Source organism: Stigmatopora argus, chromosome 15, assembly GCF_051989625.1.
Source record: "Stigmatopora argus isolate UIUO_Sarg chromosome 15, RoL_Sarg_1.0, whole genome shotgun sequence".
NCBI lineage: Eukaryota > Metazoa > Chordata > Actinopteri > Syngnathiformes > Syngnathidae > Stigmatopora > Stigmatopora argus.
In genome coordinates, this window is record NC_135401.1 from 12410278 (window position 1) to 12422362 (window position 12085).

Genomic DNA, 12085 nt, shown 5'->3' on the forward strand with positions numbered 1-12085 from the left:
TTTTCTTAAAAAAACATGGAATGACTTCATAAGGTCTTTAACTGTTGCCACATGTATCGTTTTTAAGAACTGACAGTGCTATTTTTGATTTTTCTCTAAGGCTACCTGCCCACGATCAAAGGGCAGCTGCTTCATGTTGACACCACCAGCAGCATGCAGTACAGGACTCTCCTTGAAGCTGAGATGTTAGCTGTAAGGAGCATTTAATTACCTGAGTGCTCTACAGCTTTAGACTTAGAGTCTTTTTTTAAATAGTAATTTCAAACATTTTTACAGGTAGTTTGTTGCTAAATCTATGCAAGTTACACATTGATAACATTTCCAAATGTCTTTTACTTCCAAAATTTTAGTTCCATGTGATTGCCAGCTACCCTCGGGTGTGGAACATGCCCCAGTCTTGGCAGTGTGAGATTGAGGTGTACAAAGCCACTTACCATTTCATCTATGCCCAGAAAAACTTTTTCACTGGTGAGTTCAAAACAAAAAAGTCGTGATTATCAGAAGAAAACAATTGGAACCTTTCAGAATGAGACTCAAAATTGTGAAAAATGTTCAAAAGATTGACATTATATAACATTTCCTTATTAATTCAACAGATTTGATTCAGGATTGGGCCAGTGATAGTGCACCAGATATCTACTCGTTTGTTCCCTATTCTTGGACATTCAAAGTGCTTTTTCACCAGTTTGAAATGATATGGGCTGCAAATCAACACAACTGGATTGACTGTTCCACCAAGCAGCAGGAGAATGGTAAGGAAGATTTTTCTTAATTCTGCATGAACCCTTCATTTTTTTTCACCACTTTGCTACTGACTCATTAAAAAATTCTATAGAGGACAATTGATTAATGAAAATTGCCCTTTAAGAAGAAAACACCGTATAAAATAGCTCATAATGGCTAGATAGATAGTGAATTTTAAATGTGAATAATACGCACACTAAACCAAATTAAAATGACATTAAACTAACAAGAAAATAATTGGAATGGTTTTTGATTGTTGATTTTTTTAGTGCTTTGGGTCTCCACTAGGGTTGAGACATTCATTCATTCATTCATTTTCTGAACCGCTTTATCCTCATTAGCGATGCGGGGGTGCTGGAGCCTATCCCAGCTGAAGCCAGAGGCGGGGGACACCAAAACCAAGGGAACAACCCAGAGTTTTAGACACCTTAATCAAGACGCAATGCATTTTATCTCTGTTCTAATCCCTACAATGTCAATTTTCTGCAGTGTACCTGGCAGCATGTGGTGAGACACTCAATATAGACTTCATTTTGCCTTTCCATGAGTTTGTTCCTACCACTTGCCATACACGCTTCAGCTTGAAGGTTAGTCCTTTTTTTAAGTATGGTCAAGTGCCAACATTAATCTATCCAAAGTTTCCTAATGAGTCATAAGTAATTTTTAGATTTAGATTAATTTTATGCACTTGCTAAGATTATTTTATGCACTTGCTAGGCTTTTATCGGGTGTATTTCATTATGTCTTGACCTTTTTAGGCAGAGGATACAGACATGCGACTTTCTTTGCCTGAGTGCCATCCCAGTCGGTGCCCCCTCCTTACCCTTGCCAAAGATTACCAAAATGTCAAACTGCCCCCAGACGCGTTTATGCCAGGAGAAAATCAAAGCGCCCCACCACCCAAACCCAACAAGTCCCAGTGGAGGAATATCACCCATGCAGAGTGAGTGTGTAACCGTGTATTAAGGTTGGGGGGAGGAAGGGGGTGATTTTATGCAAAGAAAATGGCTTCATGACCCACCTCAAAGCAAATTGGAAAAATATTAAATATACTCTCTCTTGAAATACTATATTGTTTTCAATTTAATTGAAATGTAGTTTAATTAATGTATTTTTGTTAAATAATTATCGTTACTTATTAGTATATAGGAAAGGTTAGGCAAGGCTATTGTATTTTTATAGCATAATAACACGAGTAATTAAGCTGAGTGGTGCTAAGTATATGGAACAACTTATATTGAATACAATGGCAACTTATTTGCTGCGTCGGTCGGTGTGGAGCTCAGCAGACTCAGTTGGTTGGCTAATGTAGCATATTGAAAATGTTTAAAATGATTTAAAAAAAGAAAAAAATAAACATGCTAACTTAAATAGCATCAATATTCACAAGTGGCATGATTGGACACGCCTACAATGTATTCAGTGTTATTTTTATCCATTCAAATTTGCAATGGTTGTTAACAGAAGTCTTTATTTCCCCCTATTCAACATTTTTTTTTCATTTTTACTTCGCATTTACAACCTCTTTATGTGCAGATATACAAAGTACAAATACATCTTGAAATTGCATGTACATTTTTTTTTTTACACAATTCACTAATTTCTTGCCATTAACAACAATAGACATCCATTACATTTAACCTGGGAGGAGTGGCTTTTAATGCTCCTATTTCAGTGAGATTGACAGAGTTTATTGTCCAATTTATATTACCTGCAAGGGACGAATTATAGTTTGTTTGTACAGAATGGCAGAAAATGAGTTAAGATGTCTTTCTAAAGAAATTGTTTCATAGGCTGTTTAAAAATTTAAACTGCATTTTGTTGTTCCAAATGTTTTCTTAAACATCAGAGCTGGCTGGGTTGACTGTTGGAGTGTACCAAACTTCATGCTCATTATTGACTACACATGGCATCCCATTTATCCCCAGAAAGCAGATGAGCAACTCAAACAGTCATGTAAGCTTCCTCCTATTGTCCAAAGAATGTATAATTCTTTTCAAAATGTATTTGATTCATGGATGTATTTTTCATAACTATAGTGTCTGAAATGGAGGAATCAATCCTGTCAGCTTCACGACCACCAGAACACACTTCAGGACACCATTCCCACCCATATTACATCTCTGCTACAGCCAGCCACAGCCAGGCAGCAACTGATCCATCAGAGCTCCCTCCTGACAGACTTCACGTAGAGATGGAAATGTCGTCTGATTCTCAAATTATCCTTTATGGTCCTTTACTCCGGGCTTTGATTTCCATCAAAGTAAAACTATATTTTAATTGTCTGTCTCATCAAAACCTGCAAGTTATCAAGTAGCATTTTAAAGTTCATTCTTCTAATGTTTTCTCAGGAAAATTATTTTGGTGAAGATGACATGTACACTGACTTTGAAGAGACAGTGTCGAGTCCGGTTTTGTCCACTTCCTCATCAGGGCTTGGTTGGTCTCCTCTTGGAATGGAAGACAGCGAGCATAAGGAAACGTCCAACATACATCCCTTGGACCTGCGTCCCTGGGATATAACTGTGCTCATTAATCTCTATAAAGTTCATGGTCGACTGCCTATGGTAAGGCTTAATCTACGTGTTAAGGGCTTGAAACAAAAAAGCAAAACTTTGTAATTCGATGCTGAAAGAGTAACAATCTAATACTGGACAGACTTGTCCAGAATAAAAATAAACTGTTGAAATGTTAGGAACATGGGCAGTTGATTGATTGACATCAAAACAAACATGATATTTGACAGTAAAGATTGAAAATTTAAAAGGGTTATGTTAAAAGGGCAATTTTGAGATTTGAAATGTCACTGTAATCTATCAAAAATTAAACATGAATTCATTCATCATTTGTACTGCACATCCTCACAAGGGTTGTTGAGGTTGCTGGGGCATATACTAGCAGACTTCGGGCGAAAGCCAGACAGCACCCTGGCTGGTCGCTAGTCAGTCGTAGGGCATACAGAGAGACAGACAACCATGCCAGACAACGAGCTGGAATCGATCCAGCACTTGCCCTGACGAAAGTTAGGCAGATGAACCACTATACTGTCAGATGGCAGGAATTAAACAACAGTTTAAAAACAGGAATTTGAAAAGGAGATTAAGGGTATTTTTTAGGCCATATCACCAAGTCCGACTTTGGCTAATGTTGATGCAGAGGCAGATTTTGGTGATGCTTGATCTCTAAATTTGTCTCTCTTTTTATCTTCAGCACTGTAACAGCGAGCTACCAGAAGGTCCATCTGGCTTCTTGGAGCGACTATGCTTTGAAATGAAAAAAGGTCACAAGGAGACTATGCTTCAGCTACTACTGTCACCAATTCACATCTTTGTCAGTGATAACTACCAGGTAAACAATAAAGAAACATTTTTATCCGCTCAATCATGCACTAGTTTTGTCCACTGCCATTTTATTTTACTTTGCTGTTGACAAATTAGTCTTAAGTCCATTTTTTTTAATGTATTTAGTTTTTTTTTAAATTTTATATATATATATATATATATATATATATATATATATATATATATATATATATACACATATATATATACACATATATATATATATATATATACACATATATATATATATATATATATATATATACACATATATATATATATATATATATACACACATATATATATATATATACACACACATATTTTTAAATAATTATTTCTTTTTGCCACAGCGTCCCACAGCGGACGGGGTCCTGAGAGATGGTCACCTAAGCCTGTCGGGCTTGCAAATGAGAGCACATGCCATGTTCTCCGCAGAAGGATTGCCACTAGGAAGTGACACCCTTGAATATGCCTGGCTCATCGATATGCAGCTAGGGTCTCTCTCTGGCAGGGTTACTGTTCCACAGGTGTGTACTTGAAAACTAATTTAACAATTATTAATTCAGCATCACCTGAAATTTCAACTACAACACATTCTGGTTCTGAAATAATTTGTTCCATATTGCAAACTGCTGCTACCATGAAACGTTTAGCTTCCATACAAATAAAAACATGATGTTGAGTAGAATTTAATCATCAGTTGTTACTCTTGTGGTGTGTGTGTGCCACAAAAAGTCAAAGGAAGAAGCAAAACAGACACTCAAACCTTTTAATTTTAGGAAGGAGGACTTTATCCTGAAACTTAGTCTACCAGCGTCACTCCTTGATTCCAGCTACACATAAAATCAGTTAAAACTCTTTTGTTCTTGCAGTTAATATATTGTGTAATTATGTTTTTTAAGGTGGCTAGTATGATAGAGTGGGGGGAATGTTTCGTTTTCCATGTGATGTCCCGGGAGTTCCAGCTTGAACACCCGAAGCCCTCTGTCATCTGCCAGCACGGCGTTGACCGGCGCATGTGTGATGCTAAGGTAATTTTGCTTGCCATAACACTTCTTGACCGTTATTTTTGTGCCAGTTTAAAAGTCAAAGGACAACTTGAAATCCTTCCAATTTCATGTGCTAAACAGAGGATTGGAATTAGGTAAAAAAACAGTTTTTAGAATGTATAAACTCTTTGGCTGCCATTGATAGCTATGGACGTCCAATCCATTCTGTCTGGGCGGCATTGACCCCTGAATTAATGGAGAGTGAGGAGCTCCATTCAGTGTTAAAGCTATGAAGTGCAACAGAATGTCAATTGAATGTAAGCTTCTTGTGCTACCCATATTAAATGATGTTTTCCTAATTTGCTGCGGACCAATAAAAACTGCGTGGGCCGTAGTTTTGACCCCACTACTTGAGAACATTAGCAATCTTGGGCTATCACCTCTCTTAATTACCCATGTCCTGTGGTTGCACTTGTCAAGCCTTGGGTCTGTGGGACATCATTTTGTTATACAAAGTTGCTTTGCAACTTTCTTGCCTTCGGTGATTGTATGGAGTCAGAGCTTATTGCTAGACAGAGTCGTGGTGAATAACTAATGTGAGAAGTGAGCATATCATTCACATAACCTGACATGTAGAGTGCTTGTGACAAAGTTAACAATAGACTTTTCGACGTGGAATATTTATAGTCATTATAGTGTTGGGCATAATTAATAACCGTGAAGAAGAGCAGTTAATTAAGTGACACAGACAAGCTCATGCATACGCAAGCATGCATACATTTTTTTCCCTTTGAGTCAGTGTCTTTTATTTATTTATTTTTTAATATTAAAATTAATCGATTATATTAATTATAATGAATTTCCTTCAGGGAACCGTTTCACTTCAGTTATTTTACTGGGATGTCAACATTGCACACATAGTTTACCAAACTTAATAGCAGGACAAATCTAGCCCTTGCCACATGAACTGGATTTTATTGGTGTAAAGTGGGCTGAAGGAGGGCAAGGATTGCCTAAAAGTTAGTAAACCTTTGACACAACCAATTTGAACCAAGTTTATATATTAAAACCTCCTCCTCCCCTTTTTTATATATTTTTTTAGTTAGCCTGCTTGCCAGGTCACTGTCGAACGTCCGAGGAGCTCAAGTACACCATGACACGACTGGCCGTGGATGGAGTGGACCTTTTCATCGTTGAACATGGCTGTGCTGCTAACATCAAAGTATTTACAACTTATTATTGTAATAATTTTACAATGTACCACTTGGCACTCTCCAATTTCAACTGCTTTATTGTTATCTTATGTTTTTCTGCGTTGAAAATATTTATTTTGCATAAAAAGTGGTACTATTCCAAATTTTATGAGCCCAACTACGACAAACATGGTGGAGTAAAATATGATGTTCCTTTTTAGACCGGTATTTTACGTGTGGCCAACTGCAACCTGCATAACCAAGCAGTGGGAGAGGGCATCAGTGCTGTGGTGCAGGACCTAAACATCCAACAGTACATTGAGCAGCAGCATCACAGTGAGGTGAGCAGGCTGCTGCCAACAGGTCAGGGGCAAGTTCCAGGTCAGCCGCTAAATCTAGGCCAGCCTCCGGTAATGCGACGCTCTGTCTGGCTGGAAGCGGGCTCAGTCAACCTCAACCTCATCACAGCAGACATTGCCCTGGCTGCTGACCATTCAGCCAAATGTGAAGTCCAGAGGCAATTTCTGGAACTACATGACACACAAACCAAAAGGTATAGAAATGTAATCGTGTAATTTGCTCCTAGCCAACAATTGCTGTTTTTCAATATTGCGCTGTTGTTTTTCAATGGTGAATTAGCAGTTGACCTGTTTTTTTCTCAAACCTCTTCCAAGACTCTGGTTCCTATGGCCTGAAGAGGCTGGCATTCGAAACAAGCGTAGCAGGAATCGATGTGGCTGCCTCGGAGGTTGCAGGTTCTTTGGAGGAACCAACATGGGCTTCGATTTCTTCAAACTAGAAGAGATGACACCTTCATCCTCATCTGCATTCTCATCCTCTAGCACAGAGTCGGATATGTGTTATGGTCAGTCTCTGCTTCATCCTGGAGAGTGGATTATGACCAAGGAAACACCAAAAGCTGATGGTAGGAATGATTACAATAATGTAATCTGTTACAGGCTAATGTCTGCTTCCATTCATACCGAAATTAATCTATTCGTTAATTGAAATGAATAGAGCAGTCATTTGGCATAAAAAATTTTGAATTGAGGAAAACGTTTGGTTTTAGGTTTTTTTTTGGATGCTTAATACAAATCTGACCTATTTTTTGTAATTATTTTTTTATTACTGTAAAAAGTAACAATACATAGCAAAATAATACCTGTTATTCCACGATTTAGATATACTACACTGCTGCCAAAGTGCTCCAATGTGTGAAAATCGGTCAACTATGACATGCGAGCGCTGAAAACAATTCAGAAAATTTTCGCTCAAAATTCTCTGTAGGTATGAATTTGTATGCTTACATGGCTGTTCGTCTCCTTGTGCCTTGCGATTGGCTGGCAACTCATTCAGGGTGTAACCCGGCTACTGCCCGTTGTTGGCTGTCATAGGCTAAAGTTTCTCCAGTGACTCTCATGAGGATAACCGACTCTGAAAATGACTGAATAATAAAATGACAAGTCCTTGAAAACCTAATCATAAGGGAAGAAAATGATGGCAAGTTTGTGAATTAGTGACCAAAAATTGGATGGATTGATGGATTGTATGTATGGAAAAACAGGGCAATATCTTCAAGTATCAAATCTATAGAGCGATACAACAATGACTTATCACGCAGCCTTTGAAACAAAATAGAAGATTGATGAATGGCCAGACTTCTTAACACATTAATATACTAGTACAGGTTTTGGGGAATCTAAAATTTAATTTATAAAACTTAGCTTTTTTGTAGCATGTCTAGTATTTCTATCTAATTCTAGAAACAACAGTCCATCTGTATTTATAGAATGCCGGTTTCCAAATCTGCATTTTGTCTTAAACATTTTTTTGCAGTTTTTTTTAAATCCATTTATTATTATTATTTTTCTTTTACTAATTAGGAAGGGTTGTTGGCCTGAAAACAGATACACGTTCACCCTGCCTGCATCCTGGAGTGCCTGAGAGGGCTGGTCAGCAGCACCTTAGTCTCAAAGTACCACAACGCTCTCACAGCTCTGCCTCTTCCTCAGAGGAGAATAGTTCTTCTAGTGCGGCATTACCCCTTCTAGCCGGAGAAAGGGACACACCTTCGCCAAATGTTGAACAACGCGTGTTTTCTGTGAACGGAAAAAGTCCTGCTGAGTGAGTAAAATGGAGAAAGCTATTGAGTTGACTGTGATAAGCATTTAAATGAGTAATATATTTAATCAATCTTAGCTGAGCTTTTACATTTTTAGCTTCACAAACTTTTTCATTTTTAATCATGCTACTTGTCTCTCTGACTCTTCCAGCACTTTCCGGGATATTCCAGAGGGCTCACCTATTTCAACCAATAACTGTCAGGAACGTACTTCGGTGCGCTCACCCCTTTGCTCTCCCATTAAGCGGCAGTCTTCAGTACATTCTAGTCGACTAGGCAGCACGAAGAGCTTGTCAGCTGCTGTTTTCAATGACAGGCCCCCTCCAGTTCTGTCTGGGGGCGTTCAGTTTAGCGGTGATGTTTCCCGCAGTGACGAAAACGTCCTGGATTCACCGCGTCAACGTCGAAGCTATGGCTCATTCCCCTTCACTCCTTCAGCAGACTCCAACACCTTCCATCAGTACCGATCCGCAGACTCCAGCATGTCAGTAGCTGACAGTGAAGCCTATTTCTCTGCAGCTGAAGACTTTGAGCCGATCAGTAGTGCTGATGAGGGTCCTGGGACATACCCAGGACGCAAAAAGAGGAGAAGGCAGCAGATGCAGCAACCACCACAACCTCCCTATTACATGGAGAACTTCAGGTTAGCTTTAGCCTATAGTTAAACGGTATGTTATATACTCATGAACAAGAGAGCGTAGACAATCAATCAAAGTTAGTACGTTAATTGTCCAAACAGTATAACATGAATGAGATTTATATGAGATTAGTTAAATTGATCTGAAATATCACTGACAGGGAAAGAAAACATTCTCATGAACTAGAGCTGATTGATATTAGATTTTAAAAAATCAGAATGCACAGACACACTCAAACATACGTTTAATGTAACTTTACACAAAACTGAATTCTAATTTTGTTTTAATTTTTTCTAACCTTTGTTCTCCGGGTTGACTCCACCCGGACGTTCAGCGGGAGTTTTTAAAAGGAACTCGCATCAAGAGTTGTTTGCTTTTGCCTTCCCTTCAAAATATTTAGAAAATGACGCGCACAAATGTCCTCACGATACCATAACGTGCGACCACTTGCCAGCTTGTCAGGGTGCCTCTTTTCTACAAAATCAGAAAACTCTTGCCACTTCGCTAGTGTGTCTTTGATATCCTTTGTAGCCAGGTGGCTCCCCTCTTCCACCTACTCCTCGCTACGGAGCTCCCGTAACACCTCCAAATGCGAGCTCTGCCCAGTGCTCGTAGATATCTGTTATACACGAAAGAGATGCGGCAAAAAAGACAGTGTGCTACAATGATAAACAGCCTCTCATGTCTTGGCCTCCTGACTTTCTCGCATCTCGAATTTTTTCTCGTATCTAGAGATAATTATTTGCTCGAAATTTTCCCCGTATCTCGAGCTGCTCGTATGTAGAAGTGCTCGTATGTAGAGGTACCACTGTATTACATACATTATAATTTAGTAGCAATTGTACTAACATCTTCTTCTTCCTTAGTCGCAGCTCAATCTACCACAGTGTTGAAGGCCCACTCACTTATGTGCTCAATGGCGAGCTGATCACTGAGCCCCGTCCTCTGCCTCTGCCACCAACACTACCACCACTGCCTTCCCATCCTCTGCCAAGCCACATATCCCAAGCCTCCTTTGTATCAGCTCTAGCCATGGAGGAAGAGAGCTCCGTGGAGGCTGAAAAGACGGCAGAGCCTGGCCCAGTAACAAGACAGCCCCATGTGATGGCATGCTACCAGAACTACCTGGCCCACTATCAGGTGATAGCTGTATTTTTATCTGTAATTGTCTCATGTCTGCCTCAAAATGTTTTCTGATCGTGTTTTAAAAAATTCTGCCACTAGCTGCGGCACAGGGGTCGTTTATGGGAGTCACACAGTCAGAAAGACACAAAGCATCGGGGTAGTTAGCACTTGGCGGTCTCGCCGAACCATGGCGGTTTTCACTCATCAAGCGAATCGCACCACAGTGCGTGCCGAGACCACCCCTCCGCGGAGGTCTCGGCTGTTTGGTGTGAACCAGAATTCGCTGATTTGTATTCACACCAGCCCAACAGATGCACTCTCTAAACTTTTTAGGTTTGGTCTAGAACAGAGCAAGTGTGAATATGCCCTTTGATTAATGATTGACCGACACACCAATGCAAATTTAACCCCTTAAACTTCTGTTGCCTTGCTGGCATACAAATAAATTTGAATTGTACATTCAATTACATACATCAACATAAGTTGTAATAATCCTTTTCTGTCTGTGTGATTTAATAAAGTTCAGGGGTTGCATTATTATTTTTTTACAAAATGTTTTACACTTTTATTGCATATGAATATTGGGTCCAAATATTGGTTATCGGCCTTTTCTAACTACTAATAATCGGTATCGGTTACTGAAAAATCCCTATTTGTCGATTACTACCTTTTTGATACCCTCCAAAAACAGCGTTTTCATTCTTTTGGGATTCAAGATCATTTCAAAACCTTTATTTAGCATTTAGTGTTGAAGCGAGACTGGTCTTGGGTGTACATCATTGTGTTTTGTTCTAAAATTTCTGTGTGCAATTTGTGATTGCCCAACCACAATTGTTGGCAGTATGGAAGGAATTTGATCCAGTTCTAATTTATCTATTGTGTGTTGACGTGTGCTGTTTTTTTTGTATTTATTTTAATTCAGGTCTCCAATTGGTCTGTCAAGCAACCCACCAATAAGAGGACTTCCAAGTCCTCACTACACCGCCCTCTAGACCTTGATACGCCCACAAGTGAAGAAAGCTCAACCTCTTTTGACCAACTCTCGGTTCCAAGTTTTAAGGTTATTGTTATCTTATCAGTACAGCTTGTGAATTCAATTACTTAATTTAAATATTCTGAAAGTAACCAAAGTACATCATCATACTAATGTAGATAAAACAATTTCAGGTGATAAAACACGGCCTCTCAGCCAGTTCTCTGTTAGATAGGGGACTTCAGCTGATGGGAGATAACAACAGGTATTTCAGTCAATAACATTTTATTCGATGGAGTTTTCAGCAGCACATAATGGTCCACCAAACATTAACTTTATGTGATCTTTTCCTCCAGTACGCCCTATACACCCCTGGATAAGAGAGCGATGGAGAATACTGATGAGGACACTACGACAGATGATTGGTCTTTAGAACAGCCTTTAGCACAGACCAGAACCACAGCCATAGTCGAGGTGAAGGGGGCCATCAATGTGGTACTTACACCCCTGGTAGCCGAAACCTTGGATAGGTAACGTTGCACTGTTGGTGGAAATCATATTAATAAAAAGAACTCTATTGGAATATTTTGTTCATTAGTTCGGAAAAAAAGTATTGGTTTGTAGGGTGGGAATTTGTTTGGTCTTCTATTTGGGTGTCACTGTCTGATCAGATGGTGTATTTTTTTCTGCCAGTTTGGCTTTAAGACTGATTTTCCAGTATTGCTATGAATCTATTTACCTCTGTAAAATATTTTGAAAACCTTACAACCAGTTTGTATTCGTCTGGTTTCAGGTATATTGAGTCTATGGTTCACTTTGTCAGTATTCGTCATCCTGCAGCCATTCTGGATGATCTACATGGGAAAGTTCTCAATGAGGCTTATCAGATTAGCAAATCTACAGTGACTGAATCTGTAAGTAAAAAAAAACATTTTAAGGAAAAGCCTTGTCTGTATA

At 39.1% G+C, this 12085-nt stretch overlaps 1 protein-coding gene across 1 annotated transcript in view; it reads left to right on the forward strand.

The window, feature by feature from the left end:
• The window catches only part of kiaa1109 (KIAA1109 ortholog), a 70503-nt gene that overhangs the window by 8670 nt on the left and 49748 nt on the right, over positions 1 to 12085 (forward strand). The window contains exons 14-34 of the mRNA XM_077620513.1: positions 101 to 192; positions 351 to 468; positions 597 to 752; positions 1234 to 1331; positions 1503 to 1687; positions 2594 to 2700; positions 2784 to 3007; positions 3096 to 3311; positions 3955 to 4092; positions 4439 to 4615; positions 4991 to 5119; positions 6180 to 6299; positions 6492 to 6823; positions 6945 to 7195; positions 8154 to 8394; positions 8544 to 9035; positions 9897 to 10170; positions 11078 to 11215; positions 11323 to 11393; positions 11485 to 11658; positions 11922 to 12042. Of these exons, the coding sequence (XP_077476639.1) occupies positions 101 to 192; positions 351 to 468; positions 597 to 752; positions 1234 to 1331; positions 1503 to 1687; positions 2594 to 2700; positions 2784 to 3007; positions 3096 to 3311; positions 3955 to 4092; positions 4439 to 4615; positions 4991 to 5119; positions 6180 to 6299; positions 6492 to 6823; positions 6945 to 7195; positions 8154 to 8394; positions 8544 to 9035; positions 9897 to 10170; positions 11078 to 11215; positions 11323 to 11393; positions 11485 to 11658; positions 11922 to 12042 (3854 nt within the window). The remainder of the gene's footprint in view (positions 1 to 100; positions 193 to 350; positions 469 to 596; positions 753 to 1233; positions 1332 to 1502; positions 1688 to 2593; positions 2701 to 2783; positions 3008 to 3095; positions 3312 to 3954; positions 4093 to 4438; positions 4616 to 4990; positions 5120 to 6179; positions 6300 to 6491; positions 6824 to 6944; positions 7196 to 8153; positions 8395 to 8543; positions 9036 to 9896; positions 10171 to 11077; positions 11216 to 11322; positions 11394 to 11484; positions 11659 to 11921; positions 12043 to 12085) is intronic.